The sequence below is a fragment of the Lissotriton helveticus genome, chromosome 7, assembly GCF_964261635.1.
Source record: "Lissotriton helveticus chromosome 7, aLisHel1.1, whole genome shotgun sequence".
Lineage (NCBI taxonomy): Eukaryota > Metazoa > Chordata > Amphibia > Caudata > Salamandridae > Lissotriton > Lissotriton helveticus.
The window spans coordinates 101,098,530-101,125,338 of record NC_136068.1 but is presented as its reverse complement, the minus strand read 5'-3'; the positions used below and the strand labels follow the sequence as shown (position 1 = coordinate 101,125,338).

At 44.0% G+C, this 26,809-nt stretch overlaps 1 protein-coding gene across 1 annotated transcript in view; it reads right to left on the bottom strand.

Annotated features, from left to right (window-relative positions):
• Positions 1–783: 783 nt before the first annotated feature.
• Positions 784–26,809, bottom strand: part of SLCO4A1 (solute carrier organic anion transporter family member 4A1) — a 330,005-nt gene continuing 303,979 nt past the window's right edge. The window contains exons 11-12 of the mRNA XM_078651610.1: positions 6,458–6,606; positions 784–3,308 (exon numbers count right to left, since the gene is read on the bottom strand). Of these exons, the coding sequence (XP_078507736.1) occupies positions 3,177–3,308; positions 6,458–6,606 (281 nt within the window). The 3' untranslated portion in view covers positions 784–3,176. The remainder of the gene's footprint in view (positions 3,309–6,457; positions 6,607–26,809) is intronic.

The window sequence follows — 26,809 nt, the reverse complement described above, 5'->3', positions numbered from 1 at the left end:
TGAATAAAGCTTGTTGGGGAAAGCATTTGTGGTGCTCGAGTGCTTCTTACCTGTTTGGACACTCCCCAAGAGCGTGAATATATGAGCGGCGGTCCTGCCGCTGAGAAGCACCACTCAAGAGAAGGAGGCTATGGAGCCACATACAGCGGCTTCAACTGTGGAACATCGCAAATAAGGATGTTAACACGCTGCTTTTGCTGGGGCTCATTTGAGCTTTTTAAACTGTGAATATACGAGCACCATATTATAATGGACTACGCCTCCCATAAAGCAACGCATAGGATCATGCAGATCAGCCAATCCCTGGCATGCGATAATGGCTCAAAATGGAGGCGGGACAACATGGTGTCTCATGGACTGTATGCCGCCGAGGAAGGGAGATGCCCGAAACGCGTCCGGATGAAACAGCCCACTACTGGCAAAAGCAAGTGTTTGAACCTGAATAAAGCTTGTTGGGGAAAGCATTTGTGGTGCTCGAGTGCTTCTTACCTGTTTGGACACTCCCCAAGAGCGTGAATATATATATATATATATATATATATATATATATATATATATATATATATATATGTTCGTCACGATTCGCTAATTTACAACGAAAGTAAACGGCACTCCAAAGTCTTTTGTCCAGAAAGGAATTTTATTCGGCAGACCCCCTGCCCCCTCGACAAACGCGTTTCACCACTAGGGCTTCGTCAGAAAAAAAAATAAAAAATAAATAAAATATATATATATATATATATATATATATATATATATATATATATATATATATATATATATATATATATTTTTTTTTTAACACATCCTCTTTAGTGCTTTTTTACTTCCGCCAGATTGATTTCTGGCTGTTTGCACCGTAAGCACCTGTCTGTTTACGTAAATTTTCCTAGAGGGCTCATTACTGCTACATCACTGCCGCCTACTTGTTTTTGTTATCGTCCCTAGTGTAGACCCTGTCGGATTTATTCACCGCAGTGCTTGTTGCTAGCGTTTACTCGGAGCTGTGTAAATAGTAGGTGGCACTGCTGTGGGCGAGAGAGAGAGGAAGAAAGAGAGCATGTGAGAGTGAGGAAGAAACAGGGTTGGAGATAGAAAGCGAGAGAATCCGCGAGAAAGGAAAGTGAGAGCAGCTGAGATCGGTGATCTCAGAAAGGGCCTGGAATAAATATGTGGAATTTGCGCCAGCGCTCGCTCCGTACAGTGCACTCACTCACACCTTGGTGGAAATCCCCGGGCCTGCACCAAAGACGGGTGTCTGACAGGCCCAGTGAGACTTGCATATACCCGGTACAGTGAGACTCTAGGACAGTTTATTTTCACATTTAAACTGTTGCCAAAGACACAGCAGAGCAGAAAAAAGAGAGAAGCACTGGGTGTGTAAACTCATAGAGGAGAACCTTACTGACTCCATATTTGGGGTAACCTATTTGACTCTTGGAAGTGGAACCGAATATCTGAGCACAAAGCAGAGGATGAGCAAAAAGCAGCAGCACGGACTGCGCTTGGGTAAAACGTGTGTGTTCGTGAGGAGGAAGTCGATGGGCAGCAGACTGGCCTGGCACCCCGCTCACAGCATTTTCCCAGTCGCTGCCCTTAAACTGTTGACAACAGTACATTAAATGGCTGTTCTATGCATGTACAAAACCACATTTACGTAAAAGTAATCACAAAAGGTTGCCTCAAAGAATAAATAAAACTGAAAAAGGAATATATGAAAAAATATAGTGGCTTCCTGTATAAACTATTACTAAACACATCTAGCGTTTATCGAAGCCTACCCGCTGCCCTTCTGTGCCACATTTTCTGTAACTTTATACAAAAGTGTGCTTCGGGGTAAACCTGTATCGCTTCCAGGTGTAGCAATTAGTATAAATAACTCACATAATATGTTTTTCTAGCTAACCAAAGAAATGATTATTTCTGATATAAATAAAACTTGCATAGATCAGTGTCATCGATGTGAGAGCCGGGTTTAAGTGGATGCCGCAAGGTGTCCTTACAGTGAATTTGAGTGAGTGTATTTACAGTTTGATGTGAGTTCTGGAACCAGATAGCCCTGGGTCGAAAATATATAGCTTCTTGTATTGAAAGTGAACGGAACATGGAGACAATTCCTTGTCAGGCACTGGGCCAATAAGAACCACTTTCATCTACCAGTAAATAACACTTTCCTCATCCACGCTTACCCATATTACTAGGTAATGTATACATGCAGTACTGACTGAATTAGTACATGATGCTCTGTAAATTATTTAAAATTAAGGAGTCCATTAAACCTGGCCTGGGAGGCAGAAGGCTTCTGTCTGAATGTGCTAATCTCTCTTAAGGACAATGAAGTTTAAAATCAAATAAATAATAAAAAGTCACAAAAGGCAAACATGCTGTCTGCTGACTCCATAGGACATCCTGAAGCTTGAATATATGAGTCACTCAAACAAGCAATGTCTACGGAAAGTGGTCTCCAAAGTGTATGAAAAACACATTTTAAAATTCGTGCCCAGAAGGCCTTGTGCACACTGCATCTTGGACTCCCTGGTAGGGAGCAGTAAGTATGCATAGGTGGGAAGGTGAAGGCCCCTTCTGACCCACCGGTTTGAAGTGCCTGCTGCTGTGGATGTCATCCAAGATTGTACACACCTCCTTGTGTTTGGGCAAGGCTGGCACCTGTCCTATAAATAAACTCTTTAGGTCTACGAACTCATTGTTGATTGTATAGGGGGGAATCAGGTCTACTGTGACAGCGCAACCGACATCTACTTCCCTTTTGCTTCTTAATACCGAAGCGCCCAGTTCTGAACATCCTTCGTGTTTACTCGTGCAAGCAGTTTCTAAGTAAAAAAAAAGAGATCAAAAACAATACAAGCTGAAGGTGTGTAAAAAATGAACACATTTTTGTGCTATTCCTGGTTGTTCCAGGTGTGTCCTGTATTGAAAAACGAAGCTTGTTTTCCTGATTTGCCACATACTGAAATCAGGTGTTATGGAAAGCCCTTGTTTTACTGTAGAAAAGCAGCAGCAATGGTTGTGAAGTGATCCATGTAAGGAAGAGCCCACCTTGACTCTTGGGAATGTGGGTACCACGTTAAAGAGATCTCAACTTCTCAAGCACGGATGTGGTGAACAACTGCACCAGTTTACAGTAATGTGACCCACAAAGCACGGGCGTGGGGATGTCAAATGGTGCAATCTGTATCACTCTTGACCGGTGAGGGCGATTCATCTGATGTACCCGAGCTGCTCCGAGGGGTTTCTGGTGGTGGCTTGTAAAGAATACAGGCTAGGAGAAAGAACAACGATCCCATTACCTGCAGAAAGCAACGAGAAAAAATGTCAATGAATATTTTAATTGATACATAATGGCTCACCCAAAATATTAAAACAAAGAACTCAAAACAACAGAAGAGATTTTAGGTTGGTAAAAGAAGGGAGACTAGAGAATCTTTATGAAGGTTGAAGAACTCTCAAGGGGCTCTTCGAGTACATTTATAGAAAATTACACCATATAAACTAGAAATGGAAGATATCCTCAGTGCTATCCACTCAACAAATATGTAATTATCTGACATTTGGTTGGTAAATGGCACATTCATTCAGAGGATAGAAATGAGCACATCTTCCTTTAATTGAACTGACGACCTGCATGCCTCCTTAATAACACACTAGTGTTGATCTCTCTAGCTGCGGTGTCTGCAGCATCTATGGCGTATCTGATTGACGAATTGGAGATGAGTTTTCCTTCCTGCACTAAATCTTGAGCTTTCGCTTTGTGCTCATCTGGGAGATATTGGAGCAATTGCTCCATTTCGTCCCAGTGTGCCCTATCATACCTGGCTAGTAGGGCCTGAGTGTTGGCAATGCGCCAATCATTTGCTGCTTGGGCGGCTACTCTTTTACCAAGGCGTCTAATAGTTTTGATTCTTTGTCTGGAGGGGGAGCATTCCCTGTAGTTACTGAATTGGCCCGTTTACGGGCATTAGAGCCAACCAAAGAGTCTAGTGGTAACTGCCCTTTAATAAAAGATACATCAGAGGGAGCAAGCTTATATTTTTTGTCTATTCTGGGGGTGAGAATACGAGCGCGCACAGCGTCCTTATAAAATATCATCGGCATGTCTCAGCATACCTTTGAGCATAGGTAGAGTCTGGCTAGCCCTTTGTGTGCTACTGAGCATTTCAAATAAGAAATCTACCTCTAGAGATTCCTTCTGTAACTGTACTCCATGATATTCTGCAGCTCTAGCAAGTAATTCTAGATATCATACACTGTCGTCAGAAGGGGAAGTCTTTGCAGAGTAAACATCTGGGTCGTTATCTGTGGGTGAATCAGAGTTGTAATCCTTTCAGGGATCTATTGGTAGAATATTGTCCCCCCATCTCCATTATCATCATCATCAGGTGGTAGTGATGGAGAGTTAGTTAGTGTAATGAAGAAATGCTCCAATGGTGGGGAGGGTGGTGCAGGGAAATGCGGTGGAGGAGAGGGGTTAGTACCTACATTCTTCTGCTTCAAAGGTATATAATAAAGTGTGTCCTCTGACTCAGGTCTGTGTTTCTGAGGCGGTTTAGTAAGGACATGTCCTGTATCTGGATTTATATAAAGTTCCTTTTGTTTTGGGTCTGATTTGGGTGTTGGGGCTTCAAAAATCGGATCCTGCAGCTTCGGAAGAGCATTTTTCAGTTTCAGCACCGAGGACTTCAGTGCCGGGGTGGAATTACTTTTTAGCGCCGAAGGTTTTTGGTTCCGAATCAGACTTTGATTTCGATGTCAAGGATTCCAGCTCTGTATCGGTTTTTGGCTTTGAGCCTGAAGGTTTCGGCTCGGTGCCAGAATTTGGCTGACTCGAACCCGAGCCAGAAGGCTTAGCGACATGTTTCGGTGCCGAGCCGGAAGGAGGGGTGTCAGAAACATCTTCTTGTGCCGACCACGGCCGAAGGCAGGGGTGGAACCGAAGCCTTTTGTTTGGGCTGATTTGGATTGTGGTGCAAGGGGTGTTTGATGCTCACAGGACGTTGACCTTGTGACAAGTCTTCTTCCATCTCGGAGTCTGTATCCGGAATAGATGCAAGTTCTTCTTGTTCTTCCTTGGGCCCTTTTGCGTCGAATTCGTGCTCGGATCCTTCACCGAAGATTTCCGGCATGTATTTGACATTTTGACTCTGCATTTCACGACGTTGAGCTCAATGATCGCGGAGTGTTTTCTTCGATCGAAACGATCTGCACGTGCCGCAGTCCTGTTCGTTGTGTTCCAGGGACAAGCACAAGTTGCACACTTCGTGTGAGTCGGTGCGCGGATACTTGGGGTGCCACCAAGGACAGAATTTGAAGGGGTTTGTTCCATCGACTGCGGGGTGGACCGATGCGGTTAGGCCGGTCGGCCTTCCCGAAATTTTCAGATTGAAATAGAGGTTTTCCTCGATGGATACAATACGCAGAGAAGTGGGATACGCGTTTGAAACAATACCGACAGGGCTAGAGTGGATTGCGCACCCGATTGCGGTTTCCCGAAGAACGGTTTCTCACCAGAGCGCAAAATACATTTCCGAACCCGATGGTGGAAAAAAGCAATCTACCAAAGGAGTCAATGCCCATTTGCACTATCAACAAAAGGAGGGGACACCTTACGTCATGACTGGAAAGATACTTCTTTGAAGAAAAACAACTTGCAAACATCTAGACCCAACACTAGATGGCAGGAGTATGAAAAGCATGTGATTTACAGCTCACATGCCTCAAATACAATGTTTTTTGAAGAGGAAAAAGTCTAAAAATGCTGAACTCAGTGCTCCAGGATCCTGTCAGCAGGAGCCGGAAAAAGGATCTGAAGCAACTGGCATCTGCTGAGCATGATGGGATACTGGTGGTCTCTGAGTTCCTAAAGGTACAGTTTCTTTTCTAGCCAGATAATGGCAGCCTATGAGGCTACTCTGTCCTGATCTCCTTCATCTCTATCATATAAAAAAAAGGGTTTGTGAGGGAAATTTATGCTGTTGGCAAATCATCTCAAATTGTCTTTATTGACTTTCTATTGGCCCTTTTTTGTCTTCATGATGAAGAATTTGGCCGTTGTAGCATAGGTATATAGGCTGCATAATCTGTTTCTGTCTTAAGTGTCTTTGCAGGCTTTCCTCAAAAAAGGCAAAAGTTTACACTTAAGAAGATATATTGAAGTGCTCCGGGGTCCCTGCAAATGTGGGCGGGACTATTCAGTGCTTGTGACTTTAATGGATATCCCCTATGAGAAAACATGGCAAACACAATTCAGTCTAACACAGAGACTGCTCCTCAGAAACTAAGGAGCAAAAAAGATAACTGAAGAGGATTAGCATGGCAGAACCATTAATTAATAGAGGAAATTATTTAATTAGGACAGGATGAGGGGGATAAAGAAGAGACAAGATAGGTGCTTGTGACCTATGGTACATTAAAAATGGCTGTGCTACTCACAATAACTTACCTTGTAAGCAAGTCCCACGATCAGTGTATACTGACTCATGGTTGAGTTTTCATAAATGTAGCAGGAGCCTTGTTCCCCACATTGGTGCTGCCACAGTAAGCAAGAGATGTCAATCAAGGAACCAAAGGCAATGGGTCCTGGAATACCTCCTGCATGCAAGACAGAAGACAATATGATATCTGGGCTCCTGAAAACTACTAGAAAATCAATACCTTAACATCAGTTTCTGATATTTTTTCTAGGAAGTAAGGAAAAGTTTCTTACCTGTAAGAAATGCGTTACTTACCTGTAACTGCAGTTATCCAGTATTAGTGTCTTTCATAGATTCACATGCCTGAATCATTCCCCGTCGTCGAGACGGGAGCCTCCGGTATATAAAAAAGTAATGCCCTAGAGACATACATAGAAAAGAATAGGCCTAAGGATCCCACCTTAGTGTCCTATCCACGTCCTTTTGTAAAAAGGACCAAAATAGAGTAGGCCCAAGGGTCCCACCTTAGTGGCCTATCTGTGTCCTTTTGTAAAAAAGACCAAAGTAAAGAAGCCAACCAATCAGCTACTACCTCCTTCTAGAACCTTCCTGTCAGGAGCCTAGGTCTCTCAGATTTTCGTACGCACCAAGCTAGGTAGGTGTAAACTTGTTAGAGAGATAGGTGAGTCCTTTCAGGGGAGGCGGGAGGGTGCATGTGAATCTATGAAAGACACTAATACTGGATAACTGCAGTTACAGGTAAGTAACGCATTTCTTATCCAGTATTTGGGTGTCTTTCATAGATTCACATGCCTGAATCAGAGTAGCAAGCAATATATTATGCACATTTTTGATGGAACATCATATATGAGTCTGTAGATAATACATATCACGCGACTGCAAACCACCAAAATGCATTGTCATGTAAATATTAGTAAAAGAATGTGCATACCAGTAAAGGATGGAGGGATGTCGGAAGGCTCACCTCACTGGAATAGATGGCGAAGCACTGCTCGGCCCACTGCTGCATCCTTCATCAGGATAAAATTGACGATATTGTTGCGACTCTTGAGCTCCAAAGGATCTCTGTATCTCCACCTGCCCCTCTCGCACCTCAGATCTCCCCTTGTATTGAATCAGTTGGACATGCAAGTTCGATCTCGCTGTCTAGTTTTCCTCCACTTACCTTACAGGAACTAGAAATCCTTTTGATTAAGACCAAATCTGGCTCACCCCTGGATCCCTGCCCTCTTCACATCCTTAAACAATGCAAGGAGACCCTCCTGCCCCCGCTACTTCAAATAATGAATAAGGCTTTAAGCGATGGTATTTTCCCTTCCCAATGGAAGAAAGCGGTTGTAAAACCGCTCTTGAAGAAGCCGTCATTGGACCCAGAAGTGTTGAAAAATTTCCGCCCCATTTCGCTGCTCCCAGCCCCAGCCAAATGGCTGGAAATCCATCTACACCAGCACCTTTCTTCCTTTCTGGATGCCGCCGGTCTTTTGGATCACTCGCAGCATGGCTTCCGGAGGGGTCATAGCACGGAATCCGCCCTTACCGTGGTGCTTGATAACATCCGCACCACGGTTGATAGGGGCGGAAGTACGTTGCTGATCCTTCTGGATCTCACAGCTGCTTTTGACACCCTGTCTCCCCTCGTTCTAACATCTCGTCTGAGGGAGATAGGGGTGGAGGGGCAGGCGTTAAGCCTGCTGTCCTCTTTCCTGGACCGGAGGGAACAGAGAGTGAAGCTGGGAGAGTTCCTATCTCCATCCCTGCCACTGAATTGGGGGGTCCCACAGGGGTCGGCGTTAAGTCCGACCCTGTTTAATATCTATGTGACCCCCCTGGCCAGGCTTATTAGATCTTTTGGGATGGAGGTAGTGTCTTACGCCGATGACACACAGATCTTAATGTCTCTCACCAAGTCTGTCAGCTCTTCTGCCTCCAAGTTTAGACTCTGTATGGAGGCAGTCGCCCTCTGGATGATTAATAATTCACTGCGGCTAAATGGCGAAAAGACAGAGATCCTCGTATTCGGCGAGAAGGAAGACATCTGGTCGGCGGAATGGTGGCCTGAATCTCTGGGGGCCTGTCCGACTCCAACGCGGGCAGCACGAAATCTGGGGGTCATGATCGATCCCTCCCTTGACATGGCTCTTCAAGTAAGGCGGACCATCTCCACCTGCTGGGGCATCATTGCAATCTTGCGCAAAATCAAATACTATCTATCTGTGCAAGCTCGAAAACAGACGGTCGTAGCTGTGATAACATCTAGGCTCGACTATTGCAATGCTTTATATGCAGGGGCCAATAAAGGTCTGTTGCGAGGTCTCCAATCGGTGCAAAATGCTGCGGCGAAGTTTGTCCTGGATCTTCCGAAGAGGTCGCCTGCGACCGCTGCCAGGAAATCTCTGCACTGGCTCCCCATTGATGCCAGGATCTCATTCAAAGTGTTATGCCTGGCGTATGGCGCCTTAAACAAGAAGGAGACTGGAGGTATAAAAAATCTCCTCTCCTTGTACTCTCCTGAGAGGAACCTTCGCTCCGCGTCGAAATTGTTCCTTACTGTACCTCGGGTGCGCAGAGCTAAATGGGGAGGCAGAGCTTTCTCCAATCTTGCTCCAAGATGGTGGAATATAGTTCCCCTGGAGATCAGGATCCTACCTTCAATGCCTTCTTTTAGAAAGGCTCTAAAAACTTGGCTCTTTGGCAGAGCATATCCTTAGCTTTGGGTTTTTAGCCTTTTCTTTCTTCTTTTTTCTGATTTTCTTTGTAGGCGCCTTGATGCCTTCGGGCAAAGTTGCGCGTTTATAAGTTTACTTTCAATTCAATTCAATTCAATTCAGCTTAGTATCCAGGCAATAGTGCCTGGTGAAGGTATGCGGGGACTTCCAGGTCGCCGCTCTGCAGATGTCCAATACCGGCACTCCAGCAAACAGTGCCGCAGACGTGGATATGGCTCTTGTCGAATGAGCTTTGACTCTTGAGTCCAAAGGTCGTCCGGCCTTGTTTATTTTATTTTATTTTATATTCTTATATAGCGCAAGAATCGACCCCTTACGGGGTATCTCCGCGCTTGGCTCGCAATGTGGCATGGCAGGTGTTACCAGAGGTTGTGGTTTTCAGCTAACATATGAATATTTATTCTTCCAGGAATAAGCAGGTTTTTAACTTTTTCCTGAAGGAGGAATGGTTAGAGATTTGTCTTAGGTCGGGGGGAAGGTTGTTCCAAAGATTAGGCCCTACCAGAGAGAAGGCTCTGCCACCTTGTCTGTTTTTTTTTACCAGAGGGGTTTTTATCAGCAGTTGATTGCTCGACCGTAGTGCTCTGTCAGGTTTGTAAAGGGGCAACCTTTGAGTCAGATAATAGGGGGCTTTCCCGAACAGGCATTTGTGGACCATGCAACAGATTTTAAATTTAATGCGTTGCCGTATGGGCAGCCAATGAAGTTCTCGCAGCAGGGGCTTGGAGGGGGTTCTAGGGGGGGCATTCAAAACCAGTCTTGCTGCTGTGTTTTGGACTACCTGGAGGCGATTTATGGCGCTCTCGTTGGCTTGTATCAGGAGTCCATTGCAATAGTCAATTTTACTTATCACCATAGTCATGGCAAAAGGGGATCGCCGAGGAAATCCACCTTGAAATGCTTTGTTTTGATAAGGGCATGCCTTTCCGTGGTCTACTAAAGGCAATAAAGAGTTGAGATGATTTTCGGAAGTGTTTTGTCTTGTCAATGTAGAACTTAAGACATCTCTTCAGATCCAACAAATGTAGAGTTTTCTCGGCTACAGTGGTAGGATTTGGAAAGAATGACCTGAGTACCACTGGTTCGTTGAGGTGGAAGTCCGAGGGGACTTTCAGAATAAACCGAGGATTAGTTCGTAAAATGACTCTGCCTCCCTAAACTGCATAAAAGGATCTTGAATGGAGAGAGCCTGCAACTCACTGACCCTTCTGGCAGAAGTCAAAGCCAGGAGAAGGGCCGTTTTCCATGAGATAAATTTGATGTCTGCCCTATGGATGGGTTCAAAGGAGTGCTTCATTAATTGGTGAAGGACCACATTGAGGTGCCGCGACGGAGGGATCGCTCTTGGTCGTGGGAAGGACCTGAAGAGACCTTTAAGGAACTGCTTTATAAGTCTGTTTGCCCACAGGGATGGACCCTTAGAAGTCCTGGTGAATCTCGAGATCGCCGCCAGATGCACTTTGATCGATGCGTTTGCAAGGCTCGATTGCGCCAGATGTAGTAAGTACGGTAGCAGCTGCTGTGGAGTGATGTGGAAAGGGTGCAAGCCTTCGGCCACACACCAAGAGCAAAACCGCTTCAATTTTAATGAGTAAGTTTTATTAGTGCTGTCCGCTCTAGCTTTTGCAAGGACGTCTCTGCACTCCTGCGGGATGTTTAGGTGGCTGAATTCCTGGTATTCAGGAGCCAAGCTGACAATTTTAGAGAGCTCAGATTCGGGTGATGTACCTGTCCTTGGGACATTGTGAGCAGAGCTGGATGTTGACGCAGGCGAATAGGTGGCTGGGCAGCGAGGTGGTGAAGGTCCGTGAACCAGTGCTGCCTCGGCCAGAATGGAGCGATCAGAATCAGAGTGCAGGGCTCCGACTTCATCTTCCTGAGAACCCTGGGTATCAGTGGAAATGGCGGAAAGGTGTACGCAAAGACGTTGCGCCATGCGATGGAAAATGCATTTCCGAGGGTTCCTGAGTGGTGATGCCTGCTTGGGAAGCGTGGGCATTTGGCGTTCTCTCTCGTGGCAAAGAGGTCTATTCGCGGAGTTCCCCATTCCGCGAAGATGTGTTCCAGCACTTCCATATCTAGCTCCCATTCGTGGGATGGAGACCCCTCTCTGCTCAGAGCGTCCGCCAAGACATTGTCCTTGCCCGGGACGTACTCCGCTTTCAGCGTTATCCCATGTTCCAGAAGCCAGTTCCAGACTCTTTGCGATTCTCGAGATAGTGAGAGTGATCGCGTCCCCCCTGCTTGTTCAGGTAGTGCATCGTCGTGGTGTTGTCTGTCCTGACGGGCACTGGGGAGTTTCGAATGCGTGGTAGGAAAGCTTGTAGAGCTAGGAAGACCGCTCTTAACTCCAATAGGTTGATGTGGAGCTGGGTTTCTTGTTTTCCACTTGCCATTGATATGGAGTTCTTGGAGGACCGCTCCCCAGCCTTCTAGGGATGCGTCCGTTGTTATCACATGTGGCTCTGCGGAATGCAGGAACGGCAATCCCTGTGACAGGTGTTTGAGCGATCTCCACCACTGTAAGTGGTTGACCATAGTTCGAGTGACTCGTAGGCTGTCCTCGAATGATCCTGTACTTTGTGTCCATTGGTTCGTCAACTCCTCCTGGAGTGGGCGCATCTTGAGGCGGCAGTGGGGAATGAGCATGATACATGAGGACATCATGCCGAGGAGGGACTTGAAGGTGCGGACCGGTAAGGTCTTCCTTGATGCCACTGACGTGGCCAGGGAGATGAGTTTGAATTTTCTTTCCTGAGAAGGGAAAGCCTTGACGCGTTCCGTGTCTAGAGTCGCCCCAAGAAATGTAATGACCTTGTTGGGTTCCAGTGCCGACTTCTCGTGGTTGAGGGTCAAACCTAGACGTTGGAAAATATCCAGACAGGCGCTGGAGGATTTGGCTGCGCCGGTCGCAGATGGTGCCTTTACCAGCCAGTCGTCCAGGTATGGGAAGACCTGGTGTCCTTGTTGACGAAGGAAGGCTGCCACAGGGGAGAGGCATTTGGCAAATATCTGTGGAGCAGATTTGAGGCTAAACGGGAGGACACAAAATTGGTAGTGCTGCCCCGCTACAGCAAACCTGAGGTATTTCCTGTGCCCTTTGAGGATAGGAATATGGTAGTAAGCGTCCTGCAGGTCTAAGGACGTCATATAGTCCCCTTCCTCCAGTAGTCCCAGGATTTCCTGGAGTGTTACCATACGGAACGATTGTTTCTTTAGGAACACATTGAGTGCCCTGAGGTCGAGGATTGGTCTCCACTTTTTCCCTTTCTTGTGGATCAGGAAGAAGTGGGAGTAGAAACCTTTTCCTTTGTGGGTTGGTGGAACTCTCTCTATCGCTCCCTTCTGTAGCATGGAAGAGATTTCCTGAAGAAGCAATCGTAGGTGCCTGTGGGACCGTTTGCGAGGTGGTGCTGTCGGGGGAATCGTGACAAATTCTAGAGACTGTCCAAATTGATTGAGCTGGAGCACCCACCGATCTGTTGTTATCAATTTCCAATTTTCTAGGAAGTGTGTGAGTTTCCCTCCAATTTCTAAAAAGTTCAATGGTGGATGGACTGGCCATTGACACAAGTCATTGGCGGTTGCCAGTGGTTTTTTTCTGGTTCTTTCCCCTGTAGTTCGACTTGCCGTAGGAAGTCTGACGCCCTTGCTGCTGTTGTCACGGTTGGTATTGCGTTCTGTTCTGGTTGTATGAATAGGAGGACCTGTTCTGGTAAGTGCCTCTATAAGAAGATTGTCCTCTACTTTTGTTTCCACGAAAGGACTGGTTCCGGAATTGCAGTGTTCCAAAGGCTTTGGCAGTGTCCGTGTCCTTTTTGATAGTAGTTAAGGCCTCATCAATCTTTTCACCGAAGAGATGCTGGCCGTCGTAGGGCATATCAAGAATCTTCGTTTGCACCTCCTGGCGGAAAGAGGTGGCTTTGAGCCAGCCTTGTCTTCTGAGTACAGCAGCACCTGCCAGTTGCCTGAAACCGGTCATGGCGACATCCATTGCGCAGTCAATGAGCTCGGAGGCAGATGTCTGGCCTTCCAAGAGAAGCGAATGAGCATCCTCTTTTAAATCCTCTGGTGGTTAGATAGGTAAGGTGCAATATCTGCCCAGAGTTGCCGATTGTAGCGGCCCAGAAGTGCTATTGAATTTGCCACCTTCACTGTCATGGCTGACGTGGTGGAGAAACGCTTGCCAATAGTTTCCAGTTTTCTGCCTTCTTTGTCAGGTGGTGTTGACAGAGGCGATGCTGGGTTACGTGAGTTTTTCTGTGCCGCTTGGGTTACCACAGAATCTGCCTTGGGGTGACCTGTGAGGCATGCTGGCGCCGATGAAGTCGCCTTGTATTTTTTATCGAGCCTGGGTACTACTACTGGGATTGAAGCTGGTGTTTGTATCAGTAGTTTCCCTTGCTTCCATATAAAGTCAATGATGGGAATTGACCTGGTTGTCTTTTTAGTTGGTTCCTTGAAGTCGTACAGGAAGCACTCGGTTTCCTAAGATTCCATAGCTATATGGAATCGTTTGGCTGCACGCTCTACAAGGTTATGGAATCCACCAATGTCTGCGGGTGGTGATTCTGAGGACTGTGGTTCTGGGGAGGCTGGAGAAGGAGCGATATGTACATGTATTGCGACTTATATAGCGCACGTATCACCCGAAGGTATCAAGGCGCTTGCCTAGGGAACCCGTCCTGGTATTCCCCTGTGAGATACCCCGGCAGGGTATCCACAAGGTGAAAGCCAGGCATCCCGCCGCGAGGGGCCGTAGTGGAGATTAAGCAAGCTATTGCCCAGAGTCGCAGAGTGTGACCCCGTGAGTCGAGTAGGCACCGGAGCGAGAATTGTCGAGTCCGTGGAATTTTGAGCCCGAGACCCGCCGAGGTGGGGAATCGAACCCTGGTCCACGGCTGATCTCAGCTTCCGGGTCTGCCGCCTCTAACCACTGAGCCACGCTTCTCCATATAGTCTGCATCTGGGTCAGACTCGTCTTCACGGACCTCGCCCTCTTCCTGGTCTCTTTCTTCGTCATCAGACGAGTGAATTTCTTGCACTGGCTCTTGTACCCTACTAAGCGCCAGAGGTGGCGGCTTGTGTCGGGTCAATGGAGTGGGTGCGTGTACAGCTGTAGGTGTAGGCGGAGTGGGTTTCTCCGGAAACCGCTGTTTATAGTCCTGTATTAAGAATTGCAGGTCTGATACTATGGCCGCTGGTAGGCACACCATCGGTGTAACCTGTGTGCGGACTTGAGCGTGGACTGTATGTTCCACTTCTTCCACTTCTTCCATTACCTCATCAGTGCTTTGGCACTTGACCACAAGGTCTGATGGGCTTGTGGCTTGTGTGTACAACTCTTCCTCCGACTCCTCACCTTGAAGTAGGCAGGTTGGAGGCAACTTTTGCACCCTACTAGGTGACGTCAGGTCTGGCGTAATTGGTTTCCTCGAGCTTTTAATGCCCATATGGACTGCCTGTGGCGGCAAGGTATCCATGGCTTGGGATAGTAACGCAGACTCTTTCCATTTCCCTGTTGGCGGTGCCACATGCGGCGCTGATGACGACGATGCATTTCCAGGGGTCGTCGACGACTTCGTCGACGGCGTCTTCGTCGACACTACCTTCGTCGACGGTAATTTTCCCGTCGTCAACGGTGCCCCCGTCGACGGTGCCCCGGTCGATGGTATTCTCGTCGACGTGTCTTTCGTTGACGGGATGGTCGTCGTCGACGGTGCAATCGCCGGCGACTTTGACTTCGTCGTCGACGTCGTCGTCGACGATAAGATCTTCGTCGTCGACGGTGAAAATGGAATCGTCGACGACACTGGCATACTCGCCGTCGATGAAGGCGTCGTCTTCGTCGTCGATGAGGAGGCCGACGATGCTATCATCGTCGACACTGTCGTCATCGACGTTGAAGCAGTTTTTCGCGCTGAAGAGATCATCGACGCTGTCGTCGTCGAGGTCAGCGGTAGCTTCCTGGAGACAGGAAGATCCTTGTCAGACACTGAGGTTTTGCCCTCTGAGGACTTCTTGAGAGTCTTCTTAGGAGGGGTGTCTGAGGGGCTAGGGGAAGTAACCCTTGGCCTCTTCAAGGAAAATTGTGAGGCACCAGATACACTCTCACCGTCTTCTGACACCAGGTTGTCTGTCCTCTTCTTCAGCCTGTCCAGCCAGAGCAGCAGGCGTCCTTCTCTGTCTTTTAGGGTCTTATTTGAGAAGGTCCTACATATTTTACAGTCCTTGGGTAGATGGTGAGGGTAGAGGCAATATAAGCATGTTTCGTGCTTGTCCTCTACATGGAGCCTTTTCTTTCCACATGAGGAACAGGCTCTGAAGAGACCCTTTTTCTGAGAATCAGCCATAAAGTATTAATTTTTGGTAAAATGGTTTTTTGAAGAAAAATCCTGAGGAGAACTCAGGTGGAGACTCCCTAGCACAACGTGCGGTAGAAAATCTGAGAGACCTAGGCTCCTGACAGGAAGGTTCTAGAAGGAGGTAGTAGCTGATTGGTTGGCTTCTTTACTTTGGTCCTTTTTACAAAAGGACACAGATAGGCCACTAAGGTGGGACCCTTGGGCCTACTGTATTTTGGTCCTTTTTACAAAAGGACGTGGATAGGACACTAAGGTGGGATCCTTAGGCCTATTCTTTTCTATGTATGTCTCTAGGACATTACTTTTTTATATACCGGAGGCTCCCATCTCGACGACGGGGAATGATTCAGGCATGTGAATCTATGAAAGACACCCAAATACTGGCTAATCCTAGTTCTCTTCAGAGGGAATCCTCATCAGTCATAAGCACTGATTTGTCCCACCCACGTGGGGGATCTGGGAGCAGTACTTTGTAAGCTTTTTTTATAGACATAAAAATAATAGCTTTTGCAGCCTAAAGTAGGCTAAAAATGTACACATTTCATAAATTGTTTTCATTTAAAAATTATCTTCAATTATACTAAAATAGTCACTACAACTAAAGTGACTAGAAAAATCGCTCTCAAATGTCTTTTGAAAAATGAAGGGAATTCAGGTGAAAGGCACTGTGCCGATAAGGGCCTCACCCTTTCTCCAGTGTCCCATCGTGCCCCAGAGGTTGCAGTTAGGTCTGTATATTTTTACAAAGATAATAAGATTCAGGGGGAACGTAAGAAACTCCAATTTAACCACTTGTCCAGGGAGGAGGGAAAGTTGCTAATGACCATGTTGAGCAGTCCCCTGGAAGAAAACTAGGATTACAGGTTAGAAATGTTTCCTTCTCTTTCAGGGGATCCCCATTAATAGTAATAAGTACTGAATAGAAAAGCAAACTCACGCCAATAAATTCCAGACAAGAAGAAAAAACATAACAGCTCTCAATATCACCTAAAAAATGTTCTTCAACGAGGCCTGGCCCAATTGAGCATCAGCTCCTGAATCTGATTCTAAACCATAATATCTGGGAAAAGTGTATATTGATATCCACATAGCAGCTTTACAAAGCTCTGAAATTGGCACATTTCTTAATAGAGCCACTGAAGCTGCGTTTCTCCTTGTTGAGTGCACCTTAGGCTTACCAGCCAGGGGTTATTTAATAACTTGTAACTAAATGTGATGCAAACAATTATCCATTTGGAAATGGACGGCTTTGATGTGGCAAGACCAGTCCTTATTGGGCCATAGTTTACAAACGGATGGTTAAATTGTCTGATCTCTTTTGTTTTGTCTTTTAGAACCCCTTTGACATTAGTAAGTGAAGAACCCTTTTGTCTTATTTGAAGGCTTGGGAAGGATGACAAGGAAATGGTTTAATTCACGTTAAAATACAATACTACCTTCGGAGGGTGAGTGAATATAGCACGTCACAGTGTGTGCTTTTACAACGTGGTAGTTTACAACGCAGTCATTACAACAACAGCGTTGTTACCATGCGTGTCATTACATCGCAAGTCATTTCACAACTTGCTCTGGGGGGGCGCTGGACTTAGGAATAGTATTAATTACAATTCCTACTCCAGTTTGCGCAACAGCAGGGAAGGTGTTGGATTTAAAATCCAATACATTCTCTGATGTTGCACGCTCCCTAGAGCAAGTCATTACGACTTGCGTTGTAACGTCCATATTGTAAAGTACCGCGTTGTGTCGGTTGCGCGGTAAACGTTGTTTCTCAGGGTGAGTAATCATTACCACTCTGTTTTAATGAAAAACTGTAAAAGGCTCTAGTGAACACACTGCATAGATTTCATTGCTGTCTTCCATGACAAATGCTGCAGTCACTTTGGGGCATATTTATCCATTTTTAAAGTAGTGGAACTCAGCATGTGACCTTGCTGCGCTGCATGAATAGGAAAGCCATTATCAACAATGGGGTGACCCAAAGGGTCCTGGACCTGGGTACAGTACGTTATCAAAAACAATGGTCCTTGACCTTAATCAAGCTTATGAATTTATCACACTTATAATCCTTGTTTGCTTAGTCTGAGCCTACAACCAGTTGCTCCTGTTGTCTAATCCAAAATATTACTACACAAAATTGCAACAACCCAATATAATCATTCGGTGAATAAATTCAATTTAATTCTTCCAAACATATATATTCCTTTTATAATTCAAAAAGTACAAATAAAACATTTTATATTTTTACATTTTTACAATTTCAAGTACGGATAGCGAGGGTGCCCAAAGGACGTGCATAGAATTAGTGCTCAGAAATTAACGCGTGTGGTTTAAAGGAAAGGAAAAGAAGTAGGTGCCAGTTTTTCAAAAAAGATGGTGGAAATACTGGTACAATAATTAAACAGTTTAAACTTGTCCACATTTAATATTCACAACCTAGTGTATAGAGATTAAATCCATCTATTTTTTGCACGTTTATACTCTAGGTTTTTCGTGGTCCAAGGGATTCAGTATTAGGGATGTCGACGTTTCGACCCGACTTATTGCTTTTGGGTAAATAATTGCCTCTGCCTGCAGGTCTTCTTCAGGACAATATGGCACCCTCCGTACCAAAGAAGTGTCGTTCCTAAGTATATAAAAGATATTACTATAAGGGTTGTGCCAAAGGGAATATGACTCTTAGTAGTTGATTAGTTAAGAGCCGGACTCACCCTGCTGTGGATTCAGGTGGTCAAGGTATTCAATGTCCAATCAAGGATATCTTGATTCTTGTCACAGAGATTGTAGGCACCAAGAAGGTGAATCTGTGTGTAATAATTAAAATTAAAATCTAATATTTACAAGATGCATCCGCATCAGAGTGGGTCAAGTAAATGAGTGCCACTTACCCAACTTATTGGATTAGTCGGTATATTCATCTGATATTCGCTTCATATTTGAGTCCCATTTCGAGAGGGAGGGGTCAGGAAACTATTCTGGAATGGAACAGTCAGTTACTAAGTCACCCAGATGTTACCACCAGTTCCTGCGAGGGTGTTAATTGTTAAATGTTTGTTTGTGTTGTAAATGTCCAAAAAGTAAGGATAATTGCCAAAATTACTTTGATCTGAATTTTGAATATGTCCAGTAAAGAAACACTGTCCTACAGTGAAGAATATATAGATCAACTACTGCGGGCACAGGGTGGGACTAGCCTTTTAGGTGGCACCACCCCAGACATTGATGTTACACTTAATGAAAAAATTGCTAAAGTGGAACGATTGGAAAAGAAATTAATTAGGACGAGATTACACGGACACACCTTAGCCAAGTACTTACAATCAAATGCGATTCCGATTGGGCTGAGAGTGAGGAACGAACCCGCCATATTTGTTGATAATCCTAAATTTAAGGAAGGTTTTAGTTTTATATCAAATAACTGTTCCAGGCACTGGATGGTGCTAGGCATCGAAACAGCAGTAGAAGAGGTCCAGCGCCTGACAAAAGAGATAGGTGAACTGAGAAAGGAAATCATCGAGGATAAAGCCCTAATCAATGCCAAAGAGGCACTTGAGAGATTAGAAAGAACACTCCGCGAATTCGACATTTATACTCAAACCACTAAACTTGACAAAGTGGCAAGATACATTACCTCTTATGATAAAAGCCAAACATATCCTTACCTACAAGAAGGGTACTACCAAAGAGAACAATCAGGGACATACTCAAGTAGAGGAAGAGGGGGATATAGGAGGTATACCACCTTCTCGGGGTCATCTGTGGATAGTAATCCAAGTAACGACGGAGAACGTCCCAGTACCAGCTCCAACACGAGTACAGGCACACCAAACACTGATTACTCATACTCTGACAAACAACCCCCTTTTTTAGAGGAGGACCCATGGTGGGGCCAGAGGGGGAGAGGACGACCCTGGGGGCGACCCAGGGGTCCAAGAGCACAAACATGGAACAGAGGCAGGGGCCGGGCCAGGGGACAAGTGCAGTTCCAACAGGAGGCACATGGGGAAATACGGACCAGGAAACAACATTACAGATGGTAGAGTACACCCAAGAAAACCCTGTGATTAACCTGTCAAACTACACCTTAACTCCTGATGAGCAGAACATTCTAAGTAAAGGACTCTCATTTGTCCCGATATCGATGCCAAATAAGTTCAATTTAAAACTTGAACTACACCAATTTTTTTTGAAAAATAAGACTAAAACATTATTTTCAAAAAGTCCCCTTCAATCCCACATTTTCAGGCAGTGGCCTAAGACCGCCCTCTAAATTTAACCCTCCATCACATCTCATGCCGGCCAGGATATTGGCCTTTGAACAGGTTGTGATGCGTGATGTTGAAAAAACTCTTCAAAAAAGACAATATGTTAAATATAATGTATCTAAAGCTGAATGGCAGGCTCTTGTATCCCTTAGGGAGAACATGTCTATTGTGATAAAACCAGCGGACAAGGGGGGGGCGATAGTGGTCCAGAACCGGGAGGACTATGTAAATGAGATCAGTCTCCAATTAGGAGTACCCGGAAACTATGAGAGATTAAGATCTGGCCCTACTAAGGAACTTAGCAAATTGATAGAATCCGTGACACAGAAAGGTTTAACTTCCGGATTCATCAATAAAAATGAATTTGAATATCTGAATAACAAGCATCCGAGAATGGCTACGATATATACGCTCCCAAAAATACATAAGAGGTTAAGAGACCCACCTGGGAGGCCCATCATATCAGGGTGTGGGTCCCTTCTGGAGCCTATCTGTAAATATATAGATACCTTTTTAAGACCTTTGGCTGAGAGGACCAACACATACATTAGGGATACTATGCAAGTGATACAACTGGTGGATCAGCGGCCGTATGATCCTACTTACCAATTATTGACGACAATGGATATTGTCGCGTTGTACACAAACATTCCTCAAATTGAGGCTCTGAGATGTATGGAAGCAGTATTAAATCAACGCCCGGCTCCACATTATGTACCGACTGACTTCATTATTGAGCTATTGATAATTGCTATGACTAGGAATTATTTTTGTTTCCAAGGCCATTACTACGTCCAAACCAAGGGCGTAGCAATGGGCGCGAGTTTTGCGCCAAACTTAGCGATACTTTTTATGGATGCCTTTGAGAATACTCATGTCCTGAATAATTCCAATCCCTTTGTTGAACATTTGGAATTATGGCGTCGATATATTGACGACGTTTTAATCGTATGGAAAGGGGACGAGGATACTTTGAAAGGATTCCATGCTTGGTTGAATGACCGCTCTATGGATATTCAGTTCACTCTTGAACATGATAGACATAGTATACACTTCCTTGATATAACCATTAACTCACAGGAGGATGTCTTATATACTAATCTTTATAGGAAGTCGAGTGAGCGCAACACGCTCCTACGTTACTCAAGCCATCATCCACGCAACCTCAGGGACAATCTGCCCTTTGGGCAGTTCCTGAGGTTGCGGAGGAATTGTTCAAAAAAGGAGGATTACTTCTCTGAGTCAGCAGGGCTACTGGCACGATTAACAGAAAGAGGCTATCCGATTCGGTTGTTGAAACAGGCACGGAAACGCGACTGGCATAACCATAGGGAACAACTGCTAGAGCCAAAAACTCGAGTAAGAGGTAGCGAAGACCAGCTGGTCTGCGTTACGACCTTTTCAACGAAGAGTACGGAAATTAAAAAGATCATTAATGCCCACTGGCATTTGGTATCAGATGTGGTGGGGATGGTTGAAAGGCCCCTACACGCTTTCAAAAAGGCAAAAAACGTTAGAGATCACGTAGTTAAATCATTGTTACCCACAAACCCTAGGGCAGGCCAGACCACCTTATGGGGGCGTCACCGGTTAAAGGGCATACCAAATGTGGACAGTGCAAAGCATGCCCACTAGTACAGGATACCACTCGATTTACATATAATGAGCATACACACGAGCTACAAGAACACACTAACTGTAATAGCACGGGAGTTACATATGCCATAATGTGTCCATGCAATTTCATGTATATAGGGCAGACTATCCAAAAAGTCAAATGCCGTATTTTACAGCATTGTAGTCGGATTAAATGTCAGACACCGGGAGCACCCTTGGTGGATCATTTCACTAAGTTTGGACATAAACCTGATGGTTTCAAATGGTGGGTGATAGAGAGGGTGAAACCTAATCCGAGAGGGGGTGATTTCAGTAATATCTTAAACATCAGCGAATGTCGCTTCATCCATTTATTTGATACCATCGTACATGGCCTGAATGAATATGAAGAACTTGGCAGACATATCTCTGCTCTAAACAATGTATAGAGGATGATACACACTGCACTGTATGGATTTTTAGCCTGTTAACAACGTGTTGGAGGGTAGATTGAACCTTTCTAATTACTGTATGGTTCGTTCCTCAAGTTTGGAAATAACATAACATAAGGAGATTAATCATCCGCCTGCCTACCATATAGGGTACAATTTCACCTGACATAGCTAACAATGCAATTAGGTATATTACATCCAAAAACATTATGTATAATCTCACCTAAAATGGATAACTGTGTTTAATATTAAATATTAAGATCGATATGGTAATATAATCTAATTATGTCTTTCTAAATATGCACAATTGCACGTGTTTTTCTGAATATGTAAAACTGTACATAATTTTCAATGTATATAATAGCCGTTTTTTAAAATATTGATTGTCACATAATTTAGTTTGAGAAATGGTCGGTAATGTATGCTTTTGTTTAAATTACGCGATGGCTGATATGATGACCAACATTGTTCCCAATTATGGGTTTGTTAAAAAGGTTATCGATGCGGACAACTCCGGGCCCTTTTCCGATCACGCAAGTTTATTGAGTGCCGAATTATGCAGTATCTGGTAGGGTTTTGAAATTACGATCTCTGACCCTAGAAGACACAGGAGCATGTAGTCCTTCTTCAATGTCCATAGAAACGTTGTCAACCATACGACTGCACGTAACAGGTTCCGGTGCACGTCGTTATATCCGGATTGGGCGCCCGTAGTAAACGACTCGGCTGATACGGGGTTCCGCAGACGGGAGGGCTACTAGAAACAGGAATTCTTAAATATTAGGTGAGTTATAATCTAAAAAGCTCGTTTTTAGATACTGTGGGCTTTAATAGGAAAACTAATAGACTGGCCTCTCCTTTATTTATATTTATTTTTAATTGTAGTGACCTCACCGGCGCAAACCACGTAGATATTACAAATCGGGGTAAGTGTAATTGATACAGAGCTAAGGCTTTTGGTGTATACTGGTGGTAACATCTGGGTGACTTAGTAACTGTTCCATTCCAGAATAGTTTCCTGACCCCTCCCTCTCGAAATGGGACTCAAATATGAAGCGAATATCAGATGAATATACCGACTAATCCAATAAGTTGGGTAAGTGGCACTCATTTACTTGACCCACTCTGATGCGGATGCATCTTGTAAATATTAGATTTTAATTTTAATTATTACACACAGATTCACCTTCTTGGTGCCTACAATCTCTGTGACAAGAATCAAGATATCCTTGATTGGACATTGAATACCTTGACCACCTGAATCCACAGCAGGGTGAGTCCGGCTCTTAACTAATCAACTACTAAGAGTCATATTCCCTTTGGCACAACCCTTATAGTAATATCTTTTATATACTTAGGAACGACACTTCTTTGGTACGGAGGGTGCCATATTGTCCTGAAGAAGACCTGCAGGCAGAGGCAATTATTTACCCAAAAGCAATAAGTCGGGTCGAAACGTCGACATCCCTAATACTGAATCCCTTGGACCACGAAAAACCTAGAGTATAAACGTGCAAAAAATAGATGGATTTAATCTCTATACACTAGGTTGTGAATATTAAATGTGGACAAGTTTAAACTGTTTAATTATTGTACCAGTATTTCCACCATCTTTTTTAAAAAACTGGCACCTACTTCTTTTCCTTTCCTTTAAACCACACGCGTTAATTTCTGAGCACTAATTCTATGCACGTCCTTTGGGCACCCTCGCTATCCGTACTTGAAATTGTAAAAATGTAAAAATATAAAATGTTTTATTTGTACTTTTTGAATTATAAAAGGAATATATATGTTTGGTAGAATTAAATTGAATTTATTCACCGAATGATTATATTGGGTTGTTGCAATTTTGTGTAGTAATATTTTGGATTAGACAACAGGAGCAACTGGTTGTAGGCTCAGACTAAGCAAACAAGGATTATAAGTGTGATAAATTCATAAGCTTGATTAAGGTCAAGGACCATTGTTTTTGATAACGCATGAATAGGAAAGGGCAGGGATGTGCCATATTTAACATTATAGGGCGCATTCCAGTACTTTCCTAGTGCTGCCGCACTTTTGGCTACTTAGCGCCCCTTGCGTCAGATTGTAAGGTCTGAGAGCCGACACCATATTATAGGTATGTTCTAAGGAGAGGGACGTGGGATGGAACGCTTTGTAATATATGGATACTTTGATTATATGATTTCTTTATGGTTACCCTAGGTTCGGCATGCTACATTTAGAAGTTTTGACTTGATAGAAAAGGAATTGGTTGTTGCTTTGAATCTGGGGAACTTTGACGCTTGCAACACAAATACGAGCGGCCACCTAGTGGAAAACGGGTACGGTTGCACTCTATTGGTTTTCATAGTTCGGCTATGTTGCTTTCAATTTTTTGATGGGGGTTATATTTGTCATTTTAGGTTCGGTACGTTATACATTGGCTTCCCACAAACTATTTCCAAGCACTTTGGTCGGGGTTATCACCTTGGAACAACGTAATCAGCTTTTAAAACGAACGGAGGCTGACACCTTTTTCAACCGGGTACAGTTGCATCTTACTTGCTGTTGTTAAACTCCCCTACCTTTCTAGGTATATTTAGGGTATGAAGTTTTTTTTAAATTATTTCGTTGGTTCCAACGTTAAAGTTTTTAATTGTGAGCTTTTTTATTTATCACAACTTAAACCACCAACAGCGGGCCCCTCCAAATTGGTAATAATTATTATTGGAATCTTTGATTATTTAAATTTCCGCCTGTTTTTCCTCTTTAAAATCAATGGGGTTTGTTCGCTGTACCATACATTGTTCTGAGCTTTCTGCAATTTTTATAGGTTCCCCATATTACCTGCACAGGACCAAGATCTTCCCAGGAGCCACGGATTGATTAACCTTACTCTGACATATGAGGTATATAAAACTTCGAGCAGTAACATCAGTAATGCGCAGTCGCTATAAAACTCTTGGCTCAGGACCATGGAGCTTCTTAATATTTAAAATATTCAAAATATTTGAAATATCCAACTTACCTTAGATCCGTATCAGGGACTAGTGTTTGTTTTATAGTGATATAGAAAGATGGCCACTGACATATGATGACAAATTAACGCGAGATGCCTCGGGTCATGTTCCTATCGTTATCTTTCTGTATCTCATTCCCTTTTCAAAACCGCAAAGGGGGCGACTTCTCGGTGTATTAATTACTATATAATTTCGTTCCCATCTTTTTAGAACGCACCTACGGCCTACATAGTGCAAAACGTGGATCTATGTGGCAGTCTGAAGGGTACTGCCTTTGAAATCGCAAGCTTATTTTCTATTGGTAAGCACATCTGGCTTTTTCAGTATTTCTTGACATCTCGGTGGTTGTGGGTACATTTACGTCAATCCTCTCCCACCTCTCACATATGTTGGGTGGGGGCTGTCCTAACTTAGTATTTTTGAATCACATTCTGGGCAAGGGGGACCTAACTAAGGCAACGTCACTGCCTGCAACTGCGGCACTCTAGGACCTAGGACGGAATATCCCATTCCCCTGTTTGTTTTAAAACCGCCCTTCAAGGACTGCTCTTTCCTATGTATTTATCAATTTTTCATGTTGGTGCAATGTAAACCATGACGGTGTTCTTACTTGTTCTATTGTATACAGTTTGTATATATCGTGTATGTCTTATACAGATAAAAAAAACTGATTTTGTAAATGTTTTTAACAGGTACCCACTAGGAGAAGGGTGACATTTGTCCGGTCTATACTCCTATTTAATATCAGTGGAAAAGTACAATGCCATGATAGATATTTCTATTGTATATAGTTTGTATATATTGTGTATGTCGTATATGGATAGAAAAAACAGGCTTTGTAAATGTTTTTTAACAGGTACCCACTAGGAGAAGGGTGTTATTCACGGTCATTAGGACACTGGTCCGGTATATACCCCTATTTAATATCAGTGGAAAGGTACAATGCCATGATAGATATTGCTAATATACAGGATGCATTGCAGGTATCAAGTCAGCACAATCATGACTGTTATCTATTCAAGCTACACTGTAAAGATGTCATGGCGAACTTTAGAAATGATATCAATTTGAGCCTCTCTTTTTTAAATATGTTGTATTATTTTGAGTTTGTATCTTCTTGGGTTTGTTGTTCGTATAACACTTTTGTATAATTATTATATCTTTTTTCCTTTTTTGTATAAGAATTTTGTTGTTTGTATCCTAAAAAACTATCTTTTTTCTTTTGTTGGCCTTGCCAATTGAATATTCATGTGTATATATATGTTTATAATTATTACAGCCCTGACGAAGTTCCAATAGGCAAAGAGTGGAACGAAACGCGTTGGCTGTGCCTTTGATGTTTGAACGAAATCTAAAATAAAGAAGAATCAATACAAAAAAGAGCGACTTCGGATATTGACTTGTTTTAGAGTGCACCTTCTTTTTCTGTTTCAATATTCCTGTAAATTACGCATCCTACGGCAGCGGGTGTTAGAAGTGTTTGCACCACCACTAACTGTGAAACTAATGAATTGTTGTGCATGACCTGGTCTGCTGCTTTGGTCCTTCTGCTTAAACAGATTGTAAGGGTGACTGTGTTGTAGCCAGGATTGTTATTGTGCAGGAGAGGACATCACTTTTTTTTCTCAGCATTTTTTTCTCAGCAAGATGCACAGTGGGTGTCAGGCCACTTCTCTCTAATAACTACAAAATACTTGTGGTCCCTCGAAAAAGAAAACAAGTTACTTACCTGTAACTTCACTTATCCAGAATTGGTATCTTTCATAGAATCAAATGCCTGAATCATTCCCCGTCGCCGAGGTGGGAGTCCCATGGTATATAAAAAAAGCAGTGCCAAAGGTAAATTATAGTAGTAGGCCTAAGAGAAAGGCCTGAGGCCTAAACTGTAGTAGCCTCTCTACCTCGTTATGCCAAAAGAACCAAAGATTTTGTCCCAACCAATCAGCTTACAGCACCC